The sequence below is a fragment of the Ahaetulla prasina genome, chromosome 12, assembly GCF_028640845.1.
Source record: "Ahaetulla prasina isolate Xishuangbanna chromosome 12, ASM2864084v1, whole genome shotgun sequence".
Classification (NCBI taxonomy): domain Eukaryota; kingdom Metazoa; phylum Chordata; class Lepidosauria; order Squamata; family Colubridae; genus Ahaetulla; species Ahaetulla prasina.
The window spans coordinates 7,720,447-7,747,371 of NC_080550.1; the positions used below are offsets into that span (position 1 = coordinate 7,720,447).

The 26,925-nt window shown below is 44.1% G+C and overlaps 1 protein-coding gene across 1 annotated transcript; it reads right to left on the bottom strand.

The window, feature by feature from the left end:
• Positions 1–16,216: 16,216 nt before the first annotated feature.
• On the bottom strand, positions 16,217–26,560 carry C12H16orf78 (chromosome 12 C16orf78 homolog). The gene is made up of 4 exons (XM_058155402.1): positions 26,473–26,560; positions 19,582–19,764; positions 17,860–18,250; positions 16,217–16,364 (listed from the first exon to the last, which is right to left on the bottom strand). The coding sequence occupies exons 1-4, from the start codon at positions 26,558–26,560 to the stop codon at positions 16,217–16,219; spliced, it is 810 nt and encodes a 269-aa protein (XP_058011385.1).
• Positions 26,561–26,925: the final 365 nt, after the last annotated feature.

Consider the following 26,925-nt stretch of genomic DNA (forward strand, 5'->3'; position numbering starts at 1 on the left):
TGGCCTTGTCAGCCTCCTGAACCACAGCAGGGGGGGTGTTTTTTCCCTCCCCGAGCTCTGAAGGCTTTCCTCAAGCCTCTGGGAAGGCAAAAACGGCCTCCCCAGGCTCTGGAGGCCCTTTCCGAACTTCCAGTAGGCCCGTTTTTCACCCTCCCCAAGCCTCCACGCATGCCCTACACTTACCTGCATCCAAAATGGGCCATGTGGGGACTCCTGGGAGGGGTGTGGTGGGTGAGGCCAGCCAGGAGTGGGATTTGGGGGTTCTCTGAACGTCACAGAATCTTAGCTAGAGGATCTCCCGAACCTCTGTGAACCCCCAGAAGCCCATCCCTGGACAAAACCCTGTGTTATTCAGAAGGCAAGGATACCTGTTATCCAAGAACTGTGAATCGAATGAACTTCCCTTGGTTATTAGACCTTGCTAAGCCTGTCACCCTTTTGAATGCAACTGTCAAACACAAACTTGATGTAAGATAATTTAAGGAAAAGTACTGGGTGATGAACACTAGATTGTTTGTCTAGTTCACGGGTGTCAAGCTCGACTTCATTGAGGGCTGCATCAGAGTTGTGTTTGACCTCAAGGGGGCTGGGAGGGGGATTCCTTCCTTCCTTCCTTCCTTCCTTCCTTCCTTCCTTCCTTCCTTCCTTCCTTCCTTCCTTCCTTCCTCTTTCCATCCATCAATCCATCCATCCATCCAACCATTCATCCATCCATCCATCCATCCATCCATCCATCCATCCATCCATCTCATCTCATCTCATCTCACTCTTCTTTTTCCTTCCCTCTTCATTCTCCTTTCTTTTTCCTTCCCCTCTTTCCTTATTTTTCTTTCCTTGCTCCCCTTCCCACCTTCCCTTCTTTTTCTTTTTCTTTCCTCTTTCCTCTTTCCTTTTCTCCTTTCCTGTCCCTTCTTGAATGCTCAAATGCAAAAGGAGAAATATTTTTCTTTTTGTATCATTTTGTTTTGAATATGTTTTGCTACCCCTCTGCCAGCGAAAACAGAGCTTGGGGTGGCCCGTGCATAGCCCTCCCTAGCTCCATTTTCGCTGGCAGAGCCACCGTGAGTTGATCCTTTGCTGTTTTCAGAGCAGCCTGGCGGGCCAGATCTAAGCACCACCGTGGGTCGGATCCAGCCCGCGAGCCTTGAGTTTAACACCCCTGGTTTAGATCTCCAATGTGCAAAAATGGCCGTTCCTGGAAACAAAAGCCTCAGGACAACCCAATGCAAAGCCAGGAGCCCTCCCCTGTTATTTCCTCCGCCACCCCTTCTGTTGTAATGAGAGATCATGGCAGGAGAAATGAGGTTATTACAGATGTTCTACAGGTTGCAAGAAAAAAACCATTTTCGTTGTCTTTTCTCTCTCTTTTTTTCCTCTTGACCCCCCCGTGCATAGTAATTGGGAGACATTCTTCTTGGCTTCTAACTTAATATACCTTCATTGATTTGGTTTAATGTCATGCATTGGAATGAACTTTTTCATCTTATTCTCTCTCTCTCGAATTCTAAAGCTACAAACGGCACATAAAATATGAAAGATGCATGGGATAAGACGGATATCAGGGTGTCAAACTACTAGTTAATTGGTAAATTAGTTAACCTCTAAAGGACCAAGGCAATTCTTCTCAAAAGCAAGAAAATCAGGTGTATCGGGGTGAAATGCTCCCGGTTCAGACTGGACTGCCTGATCCGGTAGCGATGGTGGTGGGTGGTTTAGAGAACCGGTAGCAAAAATCCCTGTCCCTCCCGCCCCAGCTGAGCCATGCGATCATCAGAGGGTGTTTTTTTTACTTTTAAAAGCATTTTTTCTTCCACTGAAAAAATGCTTTTAAAAGTAAAAAAAAAAAGCCTCTGATAATCGCATGGCTCAGCTGGGATTGTCAGAACCCTTTAAAAGCATGTTTTCTACAAGCTCTTTGGCTGAAGAGGTTGTAGAAAAAATGTTTTTAAAAGGTTCTGGCGATCAGGCAACTTAGCTGGGATCATCAGAACCCTTTAAAAGCTTTTTTTCCCTCTGGCAATCCCAGCTGAGTTGCCTGATCATCAGAACCCTTTAAAAGCATGTTTTCTATAAGCTCTTTGGCCGAAGAGGTTGTAGAAAAAATGCTTTTAAAAGTAAAAAAAAAAAAAAAAGGTGGCCATGCCCACCCAGTCACATTACCCCCTCCCCCACCAAGCCATGCCCACAGAACCGATAGTAAGAAATTTTACATTTCACCCCTGAGGTGGGTTGCCATGGTGTTCCACCAGGAAGAAATAGGTTTTTTTAGGTTTTTTAAATTTTTATATTATATGTATAATTATGTTTTATCTGGCTGTAAACTGCCCTGAGTCCTTTGGGAGAAGGGCGGTATAGAAATCAAATAAATAAATAAATAAATAAACATACAGGCAGTCCCCGACTTACAACAGTTCGTTTAGTGACCATTTGAAGTTACAACAGCACTGAAAAATGTGACTCATGGCCATTTTTCACACGTACGACCGTTGCAGTCTCCCCAGGGTCACACGATCAAAATTCAGACTCTTGGCAACAGACTCACATTTATGACGGTTGGAGAGGGCCCCCCAGGGGTCATCTCTTGCAACTTTCTGAGAAGGGAAGTCAATGGGAAAGCCAGATTCATGGGACAAATGGGGCAAAATTCACTTAACAAACTGTCTTGCCTAGCCGCAGAAAATTTGGGCTCAATGATGGTCGTAAGTCGAGGACCACCTGGAAACAGTAGCGTGCTTAAAAAGGAAACAGAAGAAGCCAACACAGTTCTAGGCTGCATAAACAGAGGAATAGAATCAAGATCACGTGAAGTGTTAATGCCACTTTATAATGCCTGGATAAGGCCACACATAGAATACTGCATTCAGTTTTGGTCGACAAGATGTAAAAAAGATGTTTGAGACTCTAGAAAGAGTGCAGAGAAGAGCAACAAAGATGATTAGGAGACTGGAGGCTAAAACATATGAAGAACGGCTGCAGGAACTGAATATGTCTAGTTTAATGAAAAGAAGGACTAGGGGAGACATGATAGCAGTGTTCCAAAATCTCAGGGGCTGCCACAAAGAAGAGGGAGTGAAGCTATGTTCCTGAAGACCAGACAAGGAATAATGGATGGAAACTGACCAAGGAGAGATTCAACTTAGAAATGAGGAGAAACTTTCTGACAGTGAGAACAATCAACCAGTGGAACAGCTTGCCTTCGGAAGTTGTGGGAGCTCCACCACTTGAGACTTTCAAGAAAAGATTAGACTGTCATTTATCAGAAATGGTATCGGGTCTCCTGCTTGAGCAGGGGGTTGGACTGGATGACCTATAATGCCCCTTCCAATTCTGTTAATCTGTAATCAAGGAGAGAAGCAATTTAGAACTAAGGAGAAATTTCCTGACAGTTAGAACAATGAATCAGTGGAACAACTTGCCTCCAGAAGTTGTGAATGCTCCAAGACTGAAAGTTTTTAAGAAGATGTTGGCTAACCATTTGTCTGAAGTGGTGCAGGGTTTCTGCCTAAGCAGGGGCTTGGACTAGAAGACCTCCAAGGTCCCTTCCAACTCTGTTATTCTATTCTAAGGGAAATTAATCTCTAACCGAATAAGGCTCATGTAAAGTGCTCTAAACATTTCCTTACTTGCTGGATGCTTCTTGCATTTACACAATGTAGTTTTTGGTGTTCCACAAAAAGGACCGGGCCAAGGTTAATCCTAACGCCTAAATTATGCAAATTTAAATTAAAAAAAATATTTTCTTAATAGGAGGTGCACACTTTATTCCCAGTGGGTTGACAAATGACAATGAATTTTGCACTCTGAGGAATTCCCATGGCCTACTTCGAATACCTGGCTGCTGCACTACAAACGGTGCATTATTCATTTCAGCATTACAAAGGATGCATTATCCTTCCTCAGGGATTTTTTTTCAAAAAGGAAGGATATGTAGGTGGCAAGCTTGAGGTTCATCGGGACTACAGATAGCAGCAAGTCTTTCCCTGTAGAAGGAAAATGGCCCAGGAAGGGAGAGAAAAATCGCATTTTGGGAACCATCTCCATGAGTTCCTTCATTGGAATGCTCCTTCAAATCCAGGTGATGTTCTTGACTCATGGTGCGATGGACTGGAGGTAGAGCTGTTGCCTCACAATCAGGAGGCTGGGAGTTCGATCCTAGGTAGAGGCAGATATTTCTCTCTCTGGGCACCATGAGAATATATCTGGTGAAAAAAACTCCACATTGGTGACAGAAAGGGCATCCGGCCCGTAAACACTCAGTTCCATTCAATTGCCCAGACTCCACCTGGATACAAGGGATTATGGGGTCATTAAAAGAAGATGATGATTCTTGGCTCATGGTATTCTTGAATAATTGTTGAGAACGCAGTGTTCCAAACCAAAGACCCACCACTGTGGTGGCGCAGTGGTTAGAATGCAGTACTGCAGGCTACTTCTGCTGGCTGCCGATTGCCAGCAGTTCAGCAGTTTGAGTCTCACTGACTCAAGGTGGACTCAGCCTTCCATCCTTCCAAGGTCGGTAAAATGAGGACCCAGATTGTTGGGGGCAAGAGGCTGACTCTGTAAACCACCTACGGTAGAAAGGGATGTAAAGCACTATGAAGCGGTATATAAGTCGAAGCGCTATTACTATTAACCTGTACTATGAACCTTTTCCTGATGTTCAGTGTCAATTATTAACACAACCCCATATGATTCCAACACCAAATTCTGTCCTACAATTTTTCAGGTTATTCCACTCCCTATCTTTGCCTTTCCGTTCTCTTTCTCCAAAGCACCTGAAGGCAGGACAAGAACCAATGGAAGGAAACCAACCTAGAATGAGGGAGAAATTTCCTGACAGAGAGAACAAATAATTGGTGGAACGGCTTCCCTCCAGAAGTTATGGGTTCCTTCCAGGGATGGGCTTCAAAAATTTTAGGAAGGGGTTCTCTGCCTGGTTGCTGGGTGGTCGTGGCCCTGGTGGGTGTGGCCTAGTCAGCCTCCTGCACCACAGTGGGGGGGGAGGCGTTTTTGCCCTCCCTGGGCTCTGGAGGCTTTTCTCGAGCCTCCGGGAAGGCAAAAATGGCCTCCCCAGGCTCCAGAGGCCCTCTGGAGGCCGGAAATGGGCCTGTTTCCAGCCTTTCAGAACTTCTAGTAGGCCCATTTTTCACCCTCCCTGAGCTTCCGTGCGCACCCTGCCTCAAATACGGGCCGTGTGGGGACTGCTGGGAGGGGCAGAATGGGGTGGGCAGGGCCATCCAGGAGTGGGATTTATGGGTTCTCCGAAGGTGCACAAAATGTTAGCTAGAGGTTCTCCTGAACCCCTGAGAACCCCCAGCAGCTCATCCCTGGTTCCTTCCAACTATGATACTCTGGTACTTTCTAGTGCTGAGGACTTTTTTCTTCATTTTCCTGGTCTGTTTTTCAAACCTCACATAATGAGATGTTGGGCAGCGATTATGATACAGAGCTGGATTATGAAAACAGATATGTGGTAGAGCTATTTTGTGACTGCAGGAGAGATTTAAAAAAAAGACTACTATTTTTTAGAAAACAAGTTTGATACACTGATCCAATATTTTTGAAGGGCCTTTCCTGGTGAGAGAGCGTGTCTAATTAAACATTCAGATTTGAAAACTCCTGCTCTGTATAGGGTTGTGTTGCTTTGCTAAAGACAAAACTTTTTGTACACTGCAGGAAGAAACGACATTCTCGGCGCTCGCTGCAAGAAAAGAATAAGAGAAAGAGAAAGCCAAAAAAAAAAAAAAAGGAATAAAAAATAATATGACTTTAAAACATTAGAGGAAAAAAAATCTTTATTTGGTGTACAGTTAAGGTTAAATTGCCTAGATTAAAGCATTTATAAAAGAAAGGTAAGAAGAAAAAAAGTAGTCCTCTCGGTTCTTGAAATTATTGTAAATTTGAAGTTGATCCCTGCTGGTTTATTCTGTCGTTACAATACTCTCTCCCACTCCCAAACCTGTTTCTTCATAATCCCACAGAACAAGCACTTGGTTGCAAGAATAACAGTTTTTATCAGATACGCCTGATTTGCCAGTTGCGTCCCTTCCTGGACTGGGATTCTTTATGCACGGTCACTCATGCCCTCGTTACCTCCCGCCTGGATTACTGCAATGCTCTCTACATGGGGCTCCCCTTGAAGAGCACGCGGAGGCTCCAACTGGTACAGAATGCAGCTGCGTGGGGGATAGAGGGAGCATCTCGTAGCTCCCATATAACACCTCTCCTGCGCAGGCTGCACTGGCTGCAGGTGGTCTTCCCGGTGCAGTTCAAGGTGGTGGTCATCACCTTTAAAGCGCTCCATGGCTTGGGACCGGGATATTTATGGGACCGCCTACTGCCACCAATAGCCTCCCATCGACTTGTGCGCTCTCACAGGGAGGGCCTCCTTAGGGTGCCGTCAGCCAAACAATGCTGGCTGGCGGCTCCCAGGGGAAGAGCATTCTCGGTGGGGGCATCTGCCCTGTGGAATGCACTACCTGTGGGGCTACGCATACTCCCTGACCTCCGGACCTTTAAGCGCGAGCTCAAGACTATCTTATTTCATCGAGGAGGGCTGGCCTAATGGGAAATTTAATGGGGTTTTATAGGGCTTTTATAATTTTATTTTATTACTTTTTAACTTTCTAGCCAAATTGAATTAGATTTTTAGTGATATATTGTTTTAATTGTTGTGTTACTGTTTTATTCTGGCTGTACACCGCCCTGAGTCTCCGGAGAAGGGCGGTATAAAAATATAAATAATAAATAAATAATAATGTGGGAATCGTCTAATTCTTTCTCTTAAACATCAACTAAACCCAAACAGCTATAACTTTAATTCCCCCATGAACAATACATTAGGGCAGGGGTCCCCAACCTTTCAGACCTCAGGAACCACTATATTCATAATTTTAAATCCCACTAATATGACTTGCCTAATGACCGGCTAGGTGGGCATGGCTAGGTGGTCATATGACTGGGTGGGCATGGTCAACTCAATGTCACTGAAGTTGAGGGGCACTTTAATAGCCTCTACTCTCCCCTCCCCTCCCAGCCTGCCCACCCAGGTTCCTTAGGGCCCCAACAAGAAGCAGTTGTTGGAGCTAACAGCCACCACGAGAAAGGGTTGGCAAAACAGCTGGCTCAGTTCCAACTGGATCTGACCAAGAAGGAGGCTCAGCAGAAGCACCTCACTGAGGACTATGAACATAGGCTTTCCAAAAAGGGGGAAGACCTGCAGGAGTGCAAGGCCAGGTACCGGTGCCCGGCGGCTCAGCGGGCTGAGATGTTCAGCCAGTTCCAGGCCATAATGCAGTCCCACTAGAACAAGACCCTCCAGCTCTTCCCCACCAATGGCGCTTCCCTCCAGCCTTCGCCCAAAGCCCCTGTTCTTTCCATCGAAAAGACCCCTCTTGAATTTATATTTAACTGTTCTCTTTTTCTGTCTTTCCTAAAACCCAGGGGAAGTTTTCATCAGAAACCTAATTACCCTGGACCATCCTTAACTATTTTTACCAGAACAGAAATAGTAAATTTGTCTTTTTCCACCTGTTCCAATCCCTCTACAACAAACGAATGTGCAAATGTCTATGTCTAGATAGGTATGCTTGTGACGTGTGTGTATGTGTGTGTTTAGAGAGGGAGCGAAAAAGACAACATAAAGTCAAGTCTGATTTGGCTGCACACACAAAAAAAAAAGCAAATATTTGATGGGTTAGATTAGCTTCCATTGCTAGTTACGTCTCCTCCTGTGCTTGTTTGTTTTCGCTCCCTTGGATTTCTTGCAGTTCATTTTGCTTCAGGCTTGTCTGATTGGAGACCTGAGACTTGGGATAACAATCCTAACCCTCCTGCTCCTTGGCAAGATAAAAGCAGGTTGATTTGACTTCCATTGGAGCAGCAAGCTACAAGAGAAACCTGTTTATACATGACCCCCCCCCACCCCCCTCAAAAAGTGGGGGGGGGGAATGAAGGAAGAGAGTCTGTGTGCGTATGTACATTCAGTAAAAACTGCCACCAGTCAATTCTTGGAAATTTATGGCAGGGGAGAAATGGTCCCGGTTTGGACCGGATCAGTCGATCCAGTAGCGATGGCAGCGGGTAGTTCAGAGATCCAGTAGCAAAAATCTCTGCCCCCCCACCCCCCGCCTATGCCCCCCCAATCATCCAGTCGCCCGCTTGCCTCCCTGCCTGCTTGCAATGTCTTTTAAAAAATGCTTTTAAAGAGTTAAAAAAAAAAGGCTCTGGCGATCACAGCTGAGCCGCGCGATCGACAAAGCCTTATTTTTTTACTTTTAAAAGCATTTTTTTTACAACCTATCCGGCCGATACTATACTATTTCTGATAGATGGCTTCCAGTCTCTTCTTAAAAGCCACCGGTGATGGCGGGGGAGGGGGCTACCCACAATTTCCAAAGGCGGTTTTGTTCCACTGGTGAATTGTGCTCACTGTTAGAGGAATTTTCTCCTTAGTTGCAGATTGCTTCTCTTAGTTTTCATCCACTGTTTTTTGTCCTGGGTTCTTTGGTAAATAAGTTATCTCCCTTTTCCGTATGGCAGCCCTTCAAGTGCTGGTGGCAATTAGTTGGTTCGGGCCGGTTCAGGCGAACCGGTAGTTAAATTGCTGGCTGGTCCTGCCCCACCCTGCCCCTTCCAGGAGTCCTCACATGCCCTATTTTGGCTCCCAGGTAAGTGCAGGGAGGCCGACTAGACCCAAAACAGGGCACAGGGTGGGGGGTGGGGCATCCCTCCACGGCCCATTTTTGCTCCCAGTGGGGTGCAGGAGGCCGTGCGCTGCCTGTCACACCACCTGGCCACGCCCACCCATCCATTCATTAGGGCAGAGAACCGGTTGTTAAATTATTTGAATCCCACCACTGTCTTCAAGTATTGGAAGATTGCTATGATGTCACCCCCCGGTCCTTCTTTTCCCTAGACCAGGTATAAGATAAAAAAGGGCCTCTGGTGGCTCAACAGGCTAATGCAGCCTGTTATTAACAGCAACTGCTTGCAATATTGCAGGTTCAAGTCCCACCAGGCCCAAGGTGTACTCAGCCTTCCATCCTTTATAAGGTAGGTAAAATGAGGACCCAGATTGTTGGGGGGCAATAAGTTGACTTTGTATATAGTATACAAAATGGATGAAGACTATTGCCTGACATAGTGTAAGCCGCCCTGAGTCTTTGGAGAAGGGCGGGATATAAATGCAAATAAAATAAAATAAAATAAAAAGATGAACAAAAGCATAGAGGAATAACAGAGAAAGTAATTTTATTTTCAGTTAAGAGCAATAGGGAAAGGTGTGGGAGGAGGATGGCTTTTGCAAAAAAAAAAAAAAAAAACCCCACAAAAAACCCCCCTGAATTCAGCCCTGTCTGTACACAAACATAAATGCTATTTTCATTTCACCTGCACACACACACAAAAAAAATTTAAAAAGTATATTTGTGTGGGAGAGCTGGATGGAGAAAGTAATCTTTGATAAGTGAATTATTTTGGAGGCGAAGGCGGGGGTTTCTGGCATCTGAATTTAGTAAGTCAGCATGCTGTAACTGCAGGGCTCACCAAACTAATCTGAGAGACCTGGTTCCCTACGGAGGGGAAGAAATGTCACTCCCCACAAAGACCTGCGCTACATTTATGCAACTTGGCCTTTCCTCTCACACATTCGGCAGATTTTCCCTGGAAAAGGGTCCTATTCTTTAAACCAGCACGCTCCACCCCCAACTCCAAACCATTTGGGCACCAGAGACCGGTTCCGTGGATAGAGGTTTTTTTCATTGGACCGGAGGAAGTGTCCTTTCATGTGCTACCTGCATCCCATGCAGTGGTGGGTTTCACATTTTTTTACTACTGGTTCTGTGGGTGTGGCTTGGTGGGCGTGGCAGGGGAAGGATACTGTAAAATCTCCATTCCCACTCCACTCCAGGGGAAGGATATGTTTATTGGAGGATAGGTGGGTTTAGGTCAGTGATGGGCTGCTGTCGATTGTAACAGCTGGTTCACCCGGAACTGAAAATGTGAGTGTGTGCCTTCTGCACAGGATTGAAAAACTGGCGATTATATAGGACATGATAGCACCAGAGCGGGTGAGTGGGGCCTGCCACTGGTTGGAACTACCGGTTTTCCCAAACCGGTCCGAACCAGCAACAGGCCACCACTGGTTTAGCTGCCTGTCGAGCTGCACGCAGACTAACATGCAGGAGGGACAGAACAATGCAAGAACTAGGAAGTCAAACACTTACCTCCAACAAAGACTGCAAGCAAATGGGCTAACTAAATCTTGACCTTTGCTTAGTGAGGAGCATCACTGAGGAGCATTGCCCTGGGCCGTAAGGATGGTCCTTATCACCTGACTTCTCCAGCTAAACGGGACTTGTCTGTGGCTCATCCAAACCATTGAATCCTGGTTTCTTGATTCCTGAGGCTGACCGTCCTGAAGCACAGCCGGAGCAACGCTGTCTGATTCCGAGGTCCGAAGCAAACTCTGAATCATGGCTTACAACAACTTCAACTTTGCTTTATACTGTAGATCTAAAAAGGTCGTCCATGAGAGGATCGGCGTAAAGTTCTTTTTTCCATCCCCCACCATACTGGTGAACGAGACCGTGGGAAAACGGGGGCGACTTGTAAACCGATACCACCGTTGATGCAAAACTTCTGCCTCGCTCATATATCGGAAGAAGGTTTGCAAAGCAAGCCATTGATTGAGCCCCAGAAACTTTATTTCTTTTTTCTTTTCCCCCAAAAGAAACTCCCTGACACCCCTAGTCATCCATTGCCACAGAGAACGCTGACGAAGTTAATGGTTTTCAGAACCCAGCGAAAATCCTTGCAGGATTATCAAGTTCCTATTAAGGAGTTGGCATTTCCCCCCATCCCCCGTTCTGATCAATGGACAGGTCAATCATGCCTAACATCATGTTTTTTGCATTATCAAATCAGTGGAGAAGAGAGCGGGCGGAAGGCCCGGCGGTCAGAGCTGTCTAAATCAAGTTAGTCACGATCCAGATTTATATTTATTTATTTAACGAACGGAAGAGAGAGAGAGTGTGTCGATAGCCCAAAGTACCTTTTGATGCTCCTTCCAGTTTAATCTCTGCGGGGTTCACATCTGATCAGCGCACCTGGAGCCTTCAGAGCACCAACACACCAACCGTTACGTTTTACGCAATAACATGTTGAAGATGATGTTGAGCTACTGAATGGCTACATTCTCAGGCCTATTTTTATAGGCATTGTGCGGCGTACATGCGTTATGCTAACTGGAAATTATCTCTGCGTAAGAGCTCATTCACATGGCGGTGTAATGAGGGGAGGTTGAATTCCAGGTGCCTTTCAGTAGCTCTACACTGAAATGTATCCCCCACCTAACTTTACCATCCTTTTTATTAGGGTATTGAATTCACAGAAAGGAAAAGAGTGTGAATTTACTGGCAGGGGATGTTACGGGTCCCCTATCGATTAGGGATGTACATCTGACGGGATGTACAAAAGGACCTTCTCAGTGGTGGCCCCTTCTCTACAAAGCATTGTTCCTTCTGAGGTTTGGTGGCCTCCCACCCACTGTTGCTTTTCCAAAATGAGGCCGTAAAACCCTCATTTTCTCAGCAGATCTGGGGGACCACGAATGGAGATGGAGCTGATGAAGTGGCTAAGTTGCTGTTGCCCTGTTGTGGGGTGGGGATAAAATGGGTATTTATGTTGTGAGGTTTAATGCTCCAAGCTGCCTGAAGCAGAGGTGGGTTTTAGCAGGTTCTGACCAGCTCTGGAGAACTGGTAGTGGAAATTTTGAGTAGTTCAGAGAACCGGCAGTAAAAATTCTGACTGACCCCACCTCCATCTCTGTCTCCTGAGTCCCAGCTGACTGGGAGGAAATGGGGATTTTGCAGTAACCTTCCCCTGGAATGAGGTGGGAATGGAGATTCTACAGTATCCTACACACGCCATGCCCACCAAGCCATTCCACGCCCACCAAGCCTCACCCACAGAACTGGTAGTAAAAAATTTTGAAACCCACCACTGGCCTCAAGTCGCCAATGTGTCAGTTGAACTGCCATATAAATTTGTTTTATATGAGTGCCAAAGAATTGAGGCCTTTGAACTCAGGTGCTGGAGAAGACTCCTGCAAGTCCCTTGGACTGCAAGGCGATCCAACCGGTCAGTCCTAGAGGAGATCAACCCTGACTGCTCTTTAGAAGGCCAGATTCTGAAGATGAAACTCAAATCCTTTGGCCACCTAATGAGAAGGAAGGACTTACTGGAGAAGAGCCTAATGCTGGGAACGATTGAGGGCAAAAGAAGAAGGGGACGGCAGAGAATGAGGTGGCTGGATGGAGTCACTGAAGCAGTCGGTGTGAGATTATATAGACTCTGGGGGATGGTAGAGGACAGGAAGACCTGGAGGAACGTTGCCTATGAGGCCACGATGGGTTGGACATGACTTCGCAACAACCACAAATAAATTTGTTTAAATATTAAATTAATTAAAGCTGTCCACCTACAACCAACTAGTGTTAACATCCCATTTAACTGAAAGCAACATCGATGGGAAATTTGGAAACTGAATCTAGTGGGGTTTCAAACTAATTGAAATAACAGCAACAGTGGGCCATTTCTGACCATTCCCAGTGTTTCTGTGTATGTGTCAAGTTTAAGAAGACTGTTAAGAAGAAGATACATATTTGCCCACATTTCCAACTATTGGAGCTTAAATTTGGATCTATTTTTGCCAATCCAGAAGGTGCCAGATACCAACGGTAAAACATTTTATATTAATTTTCTTTATGTTTTGCTGATCTGGTTAGTTTATAATTTCTATTCCAAATTATTTCCCAATCCTCTAATTCGATATTACGCCCAATATTTTTAGCCCAGGCTATCATGTCTCCTTTTACAATATCTTCAGCTCTATTGAATTCTAGTAAATAATTATAAATTTTGGTTATTAATTTTTCATCCGGACCAGTCAATATTTTGTCTAATTGTTTTGGCAGTATTTCAATACCATATTCATCTTTATCTTTTGTATATCTTGATTTTAATTGCAAGTAAGGCCACCAATCTATATTTATGAGTTCCAACCCTTTGTAGAAGCATAAATTTTGAATCGTCAGGATTTGCGCATCCACGGAGAGCCCAAATTGCATTCAGCTAGATGCGATTGTAGCATCAAAGGAGCAGGAAACAGGTTCCCGATACTCTTACAAACTTCTTCCTGGCTTTCGTATGAGATAACAGCTTAAGTCGTTCAATACTTAGATTTGCATAAATCAAGGTCTCAGGTTTAATTCCTACCATCTTCAACGAGAGGCGAGAGGTTTGGGATAACCTTGGCAGGTGAATTATGAGAACTCTCACTTAGCAGCAGAACTAATATTAGAGGGGTAATCGGACTCTCTAAGGGGGGGTTTTATAAGAAAAATTGCAGACTATTGCAGGAACCACTTGTACTTCAGTTTTAGATGCAGACAACAGTCTCATCTCCAACAGCCCTCATGTGTTTTGAACTGTGAAGGAACACAAGGCAGAGAAAAACATCCCGGAGAAAACACAGCTCCACAATGCAGTCCTTTCATCCGTTCTCAAGAAGGCTCCACACCCATTTGCACTACTCAGGTGACCCTGAGGGGACAGACAAAACCCCCAAGTGGCCTCAACGACTCTCTAAAAAGGATGCAAATGACCGGCTGTCTGCAAGGAGTGTAACTCTTTCCATTCTCCCACCATCCAGTCAGAGCTGAAGAAGCTTCTTGGATGAGAAGTGAAACATCTTCAAAAAAAAAAAAAACCCAAGGAAGTCCAGGTTGCCTCTTGAAAATGCACCTTTGGGACAACCATGACGTAGATGTCAGAGAATCTCTGTAGACCAGTGGTGGGTTTCACTTACATTTGCTACCGGTTCGCATGCGCAGAGCATATTTGATGACATCCGGGTGGGTGGGTGGAGCCTCCCACCGCCGCTACTACAGGTTTGTCCAAACCGGGGCAAACCAGCAGCCACCACCACTGCTGTAGATATTTTATAAGAAAGTATGTATAAAATGCTGCCCCACAAAATATATTTAAACATGTATTAAAACAGGTGCACCCTTCCTTGAATGTGATTTTTACAGACTCCGAGCAAGCTGCTGTCAATTTAAGACTTAAATGTAAATTTCTCAAGTTTTTTGCAAGTCCTTAAGTTGTCGTATTAGTGGCTTTTCAAAATGTGAACTGTGAAAGGTGGCAAGTTGCTTTTCTTTGTTTTTTCTCTTCAAAGGCTGTTAATACAGTGTATGAGCGATGCCAAAGGTGATGAATTTGGGAAAGCTTGTGTTTATATATACATAAAATAGTGTATTTCAGTTATTATTGAGCCCCATCTGGTGGCGATATGCAAGAATAACCAACATTTATAATGCTGGGATATTAAATTATGTCAATTTTGCAATCGTTATTGTTTGGGATTGAAATTTCGTTGATATTTCTTTTGGGGGCATCTGCTTCCTAGGCTTATATTTCCAGTGTCTTTACTTTGGCCACTTAATGAGAAGGAAGGACTCACTGGAGAAGAGCCTAATGCTGGGAAAGATTGAGGGCAAAAGAAGAAGGGGACGACAGAGAACAAGGTGGCTGGATGGAGTCACTGAAGCAGTCGGTGTGAGCTTAAATGGACCCCAGAGGATGGTAGAGGACAGGAAGGCCTGGAGGAATGTTGTCCATGGGGTCGCAATGGGTCGGATATGACTTTGCAACTAACAACAAGAGACATTTTTACTGCAGCAAAAGAAATGGGCTTAATCATGTTATATATGAATAAGAAACTAAGAGTGAACCTTTATGGTTAATAAAGAACCATCCACACACAAGAAGAAAACAAGAGACTTTGAGGAGCCTGAATTATCCTCAAAAGGCTGACATCAGTCTTGCAAGTTTGAAAGCATGTTCTCTTCTCTTGCCTTTACATTCCAGAGAACTAGGAAGAACTATCTGAGATGTCCCAAAGGAGCTTTTTCAAGAGACAACTGAACTTTCTGGGTTGTTGTTGTTGTTGTTTTTTGAAGATGTTTTGCTTCTCATCTAAGAAGCACATACTCTCCAGATGTGTTGTCCTTGTAAATCCTAAAATTCCTGGCTAAAAAGACTTGGCAAATAAATAAATAAATAAATTGAGAGTTGCACCAAACTCTCCAAACCATTTGAGACCCAACTGATTGTAGATCCTCAGCATCCTAGGATATGAATGAGCAATTGGCAACAGTCTTAATGACCTAACTGACCTTAATGACCTAAATTGACCTCACCCCATTCCTAAGAGGTCCGTAAGGGGCGTGCATAAGAGCACCCTACCTTTCCTGTCCTATTGTTTCCTTTCATTATATTCAATTAATATAGTTATTGCATGCTTATGCTTATATATATATGCTTATATATTATATAGTTACTTTCATGCTTATGCTTATATATACTGTTGTGACAAAATAAATAAATAAATAAATAAATAAATAAAAGAAATGCCCTGATGCCTAATATTTTGAAGGAAACCTGAGAAATCACAAAAACAGTGATGTCATGGTTTAACATGACGTATTTCAGAGATTTCAGACCTCTTGGTATCTTTTCCTCCTCTCCTCTCCTCTCTTCTCTTCTCCTCTCCTCTCCTCTCCTCTCCTCTCCTCTCCTCTCCTCTCCTCCTCTCCTCTCTCTCCTCTCTCTCCTCCTCTCCTCCCTCCCTCTCTCCTCCTCTCCTCTCTCCTCTGTCTGTCTGTCTGTCTGTCTGTCTGTCTGTCTGTTTCTCTCTCTCTCTTCTCCTCTCCTCTCCTCTCCTCCCCTCCTCTTTCCTCTGTCTGTCTGTCTGTCTGTTTCTCTCTCTCTCTCTTCTCCTCTCCTCTCCTCCCCTCCCCTCTCTCCTCTCTCCCTTCTCTGTCTCTCTCTCTGTCTCATATCTCTCCTCACCTCCCCTCTCTCTCCTCTCTCTGCTCTTTCTCTTGTCTCTCTCTTCTCCTCTCCCATCTTCCAGGGGACATTAACCAATATCAACAAACAATTTCACTTGCTTACAATTTTACTGACAATAAGTGTTTTTTTAAACCATCGCATCATTCATCCTTTCCCAAAAAGTCTGTAGTTTTTTGGTTTTTCATTTCAACTGAGAAATTGGTTTGTTCGTTTCCAGGTAGATGCAGGCCGAAAAGTCTCGTTTTCTACGCAACACACAATCTAAAAGCAACCAAGTTTGGAGGAGAAATACAGTCTACAGAGGTCGGTGGGTGTTCGGTGAGAGTACGGAGCTAGCATCAATTTCAGATTCTTTCATATGGGGGTGCAAATCTATATAAATCCCAGATTCCTTACACAGCTCCAGTAGTGTATCAATATTGCTCTGAGACAAACGAAGATACCTGTGCAAAGAAAATAAAAGGTTAAGATGTGTGCAGTGCACTTGATCACCAACGGTTATTTAATTTCTTGCACTTTATGGGTTATGTTCAATCATAACAAAGTGTCAACTAGAGAGACCTAATATGGAGAGATACAGAACTAAAGATACTGAAGATAGCAATAGCAATAGCACTTGGACTTATATATCGCTTCATAGTGCTTTTATTCTCTAAGCGGTTTACAGAGTCAGCCTCTTGCCTCCAACAATCCGGGTCCTCATTTTACCCACCTTGGAAGGATGGAAGGCTGAGTCAACCTTGAGCCAGTCAGGATTGAACTGCTGGCTGTGGGCAGAGCCTGAAATACTGCATTCTAACCATTGTACCAGGATGGATGGATGGATGGATGGATGGATGGATGGATGGATGGAAGGAAGGAAGGAAGGAAGGAAGGAAGGAAGGAAGGAAGGAAGGAAGGAAGGAAGGAAGGAAGGAAGGAAGGAAGGAAGGAAGGAATAGCAATAGCACTTGGACTTATATACTGCTTCATGGTGCTTTTACAGCCCTCTCTAAGCGGTTTACAGAGTCAGCCTCTTGCCCCTAACAGTCTGGGTCCTCATTTTACCCACCTTGGAAGGATGGAAGGCTGAGTCAACCTTGAGCCAGTCAGGATTGAACTGCTGGCTGTGGGCAGAGCCTGAAATACTGCATTCTAACCATTGTACCAGGATGGAAGGAAGGAAGGAAGGAAGGACTAGCAGTAGCACTTAGACTTATATACCGCTTTACAGTGCTTTTACAGCCCCTCTCTAAGCGGTTTACAGAATCAGCCTCTTGCCCCTAACAGTCTGGGTCCTCATTTTACCCATCTTGGAAGGATGGAAGGCTGAGTCAACCTTGAGCCAGTCAGGATTAAACTGCTGGCTGTGGGCAGAGCCTGAAATACTGCATTCTAACCATTGTACCAGGATGGATGGAAGGAAGGAAGGAAGAACTAGCAATAGCACTTGGACTTATATACCACTTTACAGTGCTTTTACAGCCCCTCTCTAAGCAGTTTACAGAATCAGCCTCTTGCTCCCAACAATCTGGGTCCTCCTTTTACCCACCTCAGAAGGATGGAAGGCTGAGTCAACCTTGAGCCTGGTGAGATTTGAACTGCCAAATTGCAGCTAGCAGTCAGCTGAAGTAGCCTGCAGGACTGCACTCTAACCACTGCACCACCTCAGCTCTTCATCATATCACAGAATATAGGGGTACCAGAGAATATAGAGGCCCAGAATGTGCATGCTAACAGTTTTCTACATTTGGTTGGCTTACAGAAGGAATGTAACCCCAAATTTGCTGAAACACAAAATAAAATGAGGTGGGGGGGAGGAACTTTCAGAATAGTTTGAGAGTCCCATGGGGATATAGTTGAATGCTCAGAGACCATGAAGTGCCAAAGTTTTGACGAGATGGGGACAAAGGTCGATGAGAAGAATGAGGGAATGAAACAATGAACGAAGTTGCTAACCTGCAGCTCAGAATTTCTTCGGGTTTAATCTCGGGCAACGGCTGTGGGATTTTGAAGTTCTCGTCTTCTCGATCTTTGTCCAACATGCTTTTGAGCTTCTTCTGCAAGGCGTTGAATCCTGTGGTGGGACTCTGAAAGTAGAGAGATGAAATAGAGAGCTTGCCTTTCTTGGTAAGCAGGCGCTGCAAGGAAGGGAACAAGGCCATCGCCTCTTGGAGGGAGATGGTGTTTTCTAAATTGGATGGCTTCCTGGCGCTGGTTTTCCGAATCTCCTTGGGCGAGGCTGAGCTGTGGATGCTGTTTCGTGGAGCGTTCGCATTTCGGGCTGAAAGGGTCTGAGTAGGCAAATCCATTCCACTGAAGGGTGTGAGATTGTTGGCATGTTTCCGGTCTGGGGGTGGGGGGGGCAGGGAGAGAAAAGAAATATCAAGAACGTTATGCTCAGTGGTGGGTTCCACTTACCTTCGCTACCACTCGGAACTGTGACCGCGCGTGCATGGGCACGCGCTTTGCCCACATGCAGCGCTGCTGCGCATGCGCAGAACCTTCTGCATATGTGCAGAGCATCCGTGATGACGTCTGGGTAGGTGGGCGGAGCCTCCCACTGCTGCCACTACTGGTTTGCCTGAACCCGGGTGAACCAGTAGAAACCCACCACTGGTTATGCTTGGGAAAAGAGCTACCCATCAGGAATTCACCTTTTGTAGAGTAGAAGGGTCATACTCCAACTTCTATGACCATGATTGATGGTCAAGGAGTTGTACCTAGCAACATTTGCAAGGTATTGTAGGAGGTTAGCACCCACCCCTCTCCTAGAAGAATGAAATATTCTAGGAAATACTAAAAAGGCAGAAATATTATATCTCCCTGGATGAGAAATGGAGAGACATGTTTTGTAGGCAGGAAGCAGACTCACTCTTAATAGCCCCCACTCTCCTCAATAGCCCACCACAGATGTCAGCACTTAAGAGATAAAGAGATAGCTAGGGCTATTCATAAGCAAATGCCCTCACCCAAGATCCAACAAAGGCAGGATTAGCCCTCTACCCATCTAGCAACAGAACTCACCACATGGCACCTGGGGAGATTGCATCACCCAGCAAGGCTCAACCCAGCTTGGGACTCAAAAGACAACCTACAAACTTTGTCCGCATGGCCCCATGGGAGTCTGACAACCAATCAGAATACAAGCTCAAATTGAAAGGCCAACAGAGGAGATAGATAGATAGATAGATAGATAGATAGATAGATAGATAGATAGATAGATAGATAGATAGATAGATAGATAGATAGATATAGATATAGAAACCTCAGAAAACAAATATAGATATAGATATAGAGATAGAGATAGAGATAGAGATAGAGATACATATGTACATACGTACATACATACATATCATGTGCTTTTTTGCCCAGGACCTCAAAACCATGTGGTCCTATCCACCATTAAAACCATCTTTCCAAACAGCCACCATGTTTCCAGTGTCTTTCTCCCCACTTGGAACTGAACCCAGATGGGCATTTCTTCCAATGGTATCAAGTCTACATCAACTGGAAATTGCTCTACAATGTAGGGGTTTATACAGTAGAGTTTTCAAGAGCTGCTTTTCTTCATCATGGAGGACTTTACTAGGTTCTGCCAAACAGTAATTTATCTGAATCCACATCCTTGAATTCCTGGCTATGAGCCTTCCAGTTAGGAGAAACCTGGCCATTTCCTACCATAGATGGGTCTTTTGGTTGGTAGTCGTAGAAAGCTCACAAAGTTGGACAGATGGTCCCCAAACTGGCTCCAAGGGATGTCCACTGAGGCTTTCCCAGAGATGGGGTGAGTGTCTGTTATAGTTTGATCTTGGCTGGACCCAGGATAATTGGAAGTCTTGAAAAGAGGGAAGGAATACGATGCTGTTATTGATATCCTAGGCTGATATCTCTCTGTTAGACTTGTAGCCCACCCCAAAAAGATTCTGAGGTTTTGCTTTGCATGCACACCTTATTATTTTTATTACCGTATTTTTCGGAGTATAAAACGCACCTTTACCCCCCCCCCCAAAAAAAAGAGGGTGAAAATCTGGGTGTGTCTAATATTCCGAATGTAGCCCCGCCCAGCCTCTCAGAGGTTTTAGAGGCTGAAAAAAGCATCAGAAATGAAGCTTCATAAAAGAAGCTCCCAAAAAGAGCTTCAGAAAAAAAGCCTCCAAACAGAGCTTCAGAAAAAAAAGCCTCCAAACAGAGCTTCAGATGCTTTTTTTTTTTTTTTGAAGTTGTTTCAGAGGCTTTCAGAGGCAGAAAAAAGTTTTTTCTGAAACAGAGTTTCAGAAGTTTCAGAGGCAGAAAAAAAAGCAAAATAAATAAATAAATAAGCAAGGCACAGAGCTCACAACCAAGGAACCTTTTGCTAAAATTCACCTCTGGGAACAGCTGATTGGGGGTATTCTGGGAGGCCGATTCACCTGCCAATCAGTTTTTTTCTTATTTTCCTCCCCAAAAACTAAGGTTTTTATACTCTGAAAAATACAGTACTTGATACATTGATAGATCCCTTCCTCTTCTGAAACACCTTGGGGGAATTTACAATAAAAATAGCAAGAACATACATAATAAAACTATACTCAACATATATATAAACAACATTGTAAATGTTGTACTTTGATGAACGTATCTTTTCTTTTATGTACACTGAGAGCATATGCACCAAGACAAATTCCTTGTGTGTCCAATCACACTTGGCCAATAAAAATTCTATTCTATTCTATTCTATTCTATTCTATTCTATTCTATTCTATTCTATTCTATTCTATTCTATTCTATTCTATTCTATTCTATAAAACTATACTCAAAACCCAGGTTCATCTTGACAATTTTCAAGGCAACCATCCTAGACCAGGCCAAGTCTAAGAATGCCAGGGAAGTTCTAGAAGCCTGGCACGCTGAGAAATCAGCTGTCAAAAGACACATAGACATTTATAGCTGTCAAAAGACACATAGACATGACAACATCTCTAGACTATGCAAAAGAGACAATCAGTCCCAAAGAGAAAGACTCCAGCACCTCTCCACCAGTAATCAGTGCCCAGGCCACGGTAGATTAACTTCAAGCTTAACTTCAGACCAGTGGTTAAATCCAATTTTTTTTACTACCGGTTCTGTGGGCAAGGCTTGGTGGGCATGGTTTGGCTTGGTGGGCATGGCTTGGTGGGCGCGACAGGGGAAGGACACTGCAAAATCCCCATTCCCACCCCACTCTGGGGCCAGCCAGAGGTGGTATTTCCCAGTTCTCCAAACTACTGAAAATTTCTGCTACCGGTCCTTCGTACTACTGAAAATTTCTGCTACCGGTCCTTCGAACTACTGAAAATTTCTGCTACCGGTCCTTCGAACTACTCAAAATTTCTGCTACTGGTCCTTCGAACTACTCAAAATTTCTGCTACCGGTCTTTCGAACTACTCAAAATTTCTGCTACCGGTCCTTTGAACTACTCAAAATTTAACATAACATAACATAACATAACATCAGAGTTGGAAGGGACCTTGGAGGCCTTCTAGTCCAACCCCCTGCCCAGGCAGGAAACCCTACACCATCTCAGTCAGATGGTTATCCAACATTTTCTTAAAAATTTCCAGTGTTGGAGCATTCACATTTGGAGTTCACATTCACAGTTGGAGCATTTCTGCAGCCGGTTCTCCAGAACCTGTCAGAACCTACTGGATTTCGCCCCTGCTTCAGACCAACAATCAAGTAAGCAATACCTCAATCAAGAAACCCCAATCAACAATCAAGAAGGAATCAAGAAACAAAGAGCCATCAGCAAACAGCAAGCCACCAGAAGATAAATGTTTATGGAGATTCTCCATCATCCAGGTCATGGTTGTCTCAAGGGTGTTTTTTTTTCCAGGAGGCAACTGGACTTTCTGGTTTTTCTTTGAAGATGTTTTGCTTCTCATCCAACTGGCCATTTGTATTCTTTTAGAGATGACCAGCTGCCTGCAAGGATTATAAATCCTTCCATTCCCCACCACCCAGTCAGAGCTGAAGAAGCTTCTTGGATGAGAAGCGAAACATCTTCAAAGAAAAACCAGAAAGTCCAGTTGCCTCTTGAAAAATAGCACCTTTGGGACCAAGATATAAACTGACAGCAAACAGCACTCCTTACTAGCACTTACAAACATCTGCAATTAAACAAGCAAGCTCAGAGAGTACCAAGGTCCCCCACCCAGGTTCATCTTTCCATTAGTATGAAAACCAATACAACATTATGCATTAAAAGTTGGGGATAGAGAGAGAAAAAGATCTTCCAATGTTCAACCAGAAAGGCCTTGAGTGAAGATCTATGGTTAATATACATCACTGCAGCAATAAATCCATAATATAATTTGTTATCTGATCCCTGTTCTTTTTTTTTAATGGATTGTGTCAGGAAATTATTATTTGCCTAACTAGTTGACCAGGCAATATATAAACTAACTATGTATGTTTATAGAAAGGCATGATATTCCTTTAAGGCTGTGCTGCATCATGCAAGCATCCTGATTGGTTGAGCTCTGTAGCCAATGTATAAAAGGACTACTAAATTATGGCTTGTTGGGAATCTACAGGGACGCTACAGCATTGTAAACTGAAGACATGCTGCAACTATATATTTGAGCTTTATGATCGTTGCTTGATCATGGCTAGTTACTGATTCCTCAAGATACTGACTGTTGTGAATTGAACTGAACTGAACTGAAAGAAGACCTTGCTTGTGTGTTTTGCAAGTCTATGTTTTGGTAAGAAGACTGACTTTATATGTGTATGACCTGGAATTGTTTTTGGACTATGACTTTGCCTTTTCCCTAAAAGTAAAGGAATATCAAACCCCAGTTTGTCTGCAAGTGACTGTTATTGTATACAACCAGTCTTAGTCGTTTTCATGTGTAGGGTACTCTGTTCAACAGTCCACAACCTTGGTTGTGAACTCAGATTACCCTTAACAGATTGTTTGGCTTATCCTGAGCAGAAATTCACTAAGTAAGCCCAACTCATAAGATTCCTAAATTGCTGATAAAAACAAAGGATGTGATACTTTGATTTCTTGAGAACGACCATGATGGGAAGTTCAACTCGTCTACAAAGCACCTGGTTGGAGAAGGTTCTTCTAGAGCAGGGGTCTCCAAACTTGGCAACTTTAAGACTTGTGGACTTCAACTTCCAGAATTCCTCAGCCAGTCTAGGAATTTTGGGAGCTGAAGTCCACAAGTCTTAAAAGTTGCCAAGTTTGGAGGCCACTGTTCTAGGGGTTTTGGGTTGGCTCTTTCAGGAAGCAGACCTAGATAGTACTTGTGGTTATGACTGGACCAGGCAAGTTTCAGATGTTGGCAGGAAGTTTAAGAGATCCCTAATTTTTATTACAATGTACTTGAAGCTATGTCCTCTTGGCCACTTAAACCTATCTCCACCTTAACTCCAACTAAAACATGGTGGTGTCCCTTTTCATGGGCAGCTGGTGATTAAACCTGCTTCGTCTTTAAGGAAGAAGCACTTCTTTCTCCCTTAAAAAAATAAAATAAAAAAATAAGCCCGTTCACGGGGGGAAAATGAGAGACAGATGGCAAACACAGACAAATGTTCCCCAAGAGATGATAATCTGCTACTTAAGGAAAATATGATCTAAGGGACTTAAGGAGCAGCGGTAATCTCTTTTTTTTATTATTTGAAAGGAAAATATGATGGATTAGCAGAATTTTGGGGATGGGTGGGCAATAATTATTTTCCAAAAGGAAAAGAATGTTTGGGCAGTGGGCAAAGAAGCAATTGGAAAGGGCCGGTTTTAATGGATGCAATTTTAAACACCATGCTACATTTTAATGCAAACCAAAACAGGAGGACGCTGACAGTTGAAAAGCACAGAGGCATATCAAAAATGAGCACATCACCCCTTTAATTTTAAAGTTCCGTTTACCTGGGGGATTACAGGTTTTTTATTATATAGTACACAAAATTGTCTGCTACAACCTCCTACCTGTCAACGACTACTTCAGCATCAAGGGCAATAATACACAAGCAAACAATCGATACAAACTCAAGGTAAACCACTCCAAACTTGATTGCAGGGATAGAATAGAATAGAATAGAATTTCTTATTGGCCAAGTGTGATTGGACACACAAGGAATTTGTCTTGGTGCACATGCTCTCAGTGTACATAAACAAAAAGATACGTTCATCAAGAATCATAAGGTATGACACTTAAATGATAGTCATATGGTACAAATTAGAATAGAATAGAATAGAATAGAATAGAATAGAATAGAATAGAATTTTTTATTGGCCAAGTGTGATTGGACACACAAGGAATTTGTCTTGGTGCATAAGCTCTCAGTGTACATAAAAGAAAAAATACCTTCATCAAGAATCATAAGGTACAAGACTTAATGATAGTCATAGGGTACAAATAAACAATCAGGAAACAGTCAATATCAATATAAATCGTAAGGATACCAGCAACAAAGTTACAGTCATACAGTCATAAGCGGGAGGAGATGGGTGAGGGGAACGATGAGAAGATTAATAGTAGTGCAGATTTAGTAAATAGTCTGACAGTGTTGAGGGAATTATTTGTTTAGCAGAGTGATGGCATTCAGGAAAAAATGAAATACGACTTCAGCAACCGAGCGGTCAACGCCTGGAATGCTTTACCCGACTCCATTGTTACATCCTCAAACCCGCACAGGTTCAACTTTAAACTGTCTATCGTGGACCTCACCTCATTCCTAAGAGGTCCGTAAAGGGGGCATGCATAAGTGCACCGGCGTGCATGCCGTCCCTGTCCTACTGTCCCCATTTTCTTATACTCATTTCCTGTGTTCATGTCCATGTTTATACTTATCCCTGTTATCTTGTACATGTTTGACACACTAAATAAATATATAAAAATTAAATATATAGCATTTCTACAGGCTAGGCTAGGAGAGGCAGACATACCCCAACTTTTAAAGAGGGAGAAGAATCAAGGAGACTGCGAATTTAGGCTTGACAGCTTTTCAGAAGGGGAGCTTTTTGGAAGCTACCTGCCCTCTGGAGGCATAAAGACACATTCCAGCTTGGAGTCTGTTCAGGGGAAGGAAACATCTGTGGTCAAATTCTAGGTCCATATCAGAGGTGAAATGCTACTGGTTTGGACCGGTTTGGACCGGTTTGGGAGAACCGGTAGCAGAGATTGGGGCTGGTTCGGAGAACTGGAAGCAATTGCTGGCTGGCCATGCCCCCGAACCGGTCTGTGGCCCGCAGCCCTGCCATGGTTCCCTGCCTTCCAGCGTGGGCTTCCCAGCATCCCCGTGGCCACCTTGCAAAGGCTGCGCTGCGCTGCGCAGTTTTCCCATCTGGACATGCCTGGCAGCGGTAGTGGGAGCAAAGCTTGTTAAGTGAGTTTCACCACATTTTACAAATTGGCCACGCCCACCCAGTCACATGACCACCAAGCCACACTCACCAAGACACGCCCACAGAACTGGCAGGGAAAATTTTTGGATTTCACCCCGGTCCATATCTGCCATTTCCCAAGGGAAGGTAGACAGCCTGGTGAGATTCTCGTAATATAGGCAATCAGCAATAAAGTAGTTGGATCTATTCACCGAATGGTTTTGGTTGTTCATACCTGACCCATGAGGATTTATTTCCAACTATACACATTGACTATGAAGAAGGGAGAGTTGTGTTACCCCCCCCCAGTGAAAATTCTGCATTGTTCCCATTCTGTCGTGTCCCACTCCTCCGCTGACGGCCGGGTCGGGGAAGTCCGTATCAAGCGTGCCTCTGCAGCTCTGCCAAAGTCCTATCAGAGTTCTCAAGGCAGGCAGGAGACCAGGAAGTGACTTCAGCAATCCAAGATAGACTTTGCCTGACTCAGAGAATGCCAGAAAGCAGATCCTTTATATAGGCCATGGGGTGTGGCTCCATGACTCAGCACTTATCCAGGCCTGCCCCTCCCTTCCTTTTGCTGATGTCACCAATCAATTCTCCGGAAGCGAGGATCTCTCCAGGCTCCAGCTGTTGGTAATTCACATTCCTCAGGCTCACATGCTGTGGGGGAATGGGAGGGGTCTAGTTGCTCCGTTTGCCTGGGCATGGTGCCAGGACTGGGGGCTGAAGGCATATCAGGCCCTTCTTCTTGCTCGGCCTGTCTGGGCATGGTGCCAGGGCTGGGGCCTGGAGGCATGCCAGGACATTTCTCAGCGTTCGGCAGGAGATAAGAGGGACCCGGCTGCGGGGGGAGCGAGCAAGTCACAACACATTCAGCAAGCAACCATCTGACATTGTCTTTGCTTTTTTTCAAAGGCACCTTGATTTTGTTTTTTTCCTTTAAAACATTTTGCTTCTCATCCAAGAAGCTTTTTCAGTTCTTGGATGAGAAGTGAAAGGGAAAAAATCCAGTTGCCTTTGAGAAAAAAACAAGAAACAACAACATCTGGAACAACCATGACCTGGATGACTGAGAATCTCCATAGACATCTGACATTGTGTCTCTCACCCTTTCAAGGGGCCATGTCACCAAACACACCTGGGCAAGTTTCTTTTCTCTTGTTGGTGTCATTTCCAAAGTGCATCAGTACCTTATAATACACGGCTTTATAGGAACAGGTGGGGGAGAGAGATGCTTGATTCCTAAGCCACCTTTTCACTTTCCTTTCCTCTTGGAGCAAGAGGCTTTCATTCATCATCTTCATGGAATCCAGCGATCGTCTAATCTTCTTCAGCTGAAGGATCGGGATGGAAAGTTAGTTAATCTGGGCTTCCCCTCATTTCGCAACATAAATAAACTCTCAGAAATATTCATTAAGGGCAACCAAGATTTGAATAATGGATTCTTTTTATCAGGAAATTGCTTTGCCCCACTTTAGCGTGCAAAAAAATAAAAAATAAAAATTGGAAAGTGTGCAAAATGTTTGGAAAAACAATGAAATACAGTGAAAAAACTGGATTATAAATTTTACCAAACTTGTAGAAATGCTAAACGTGATCGGTTTGATTGGAGGTGGGGGGAGACAAAAGATTTTTGTTTTGAAAGATCCAAAGCTTTATATAGACCTTT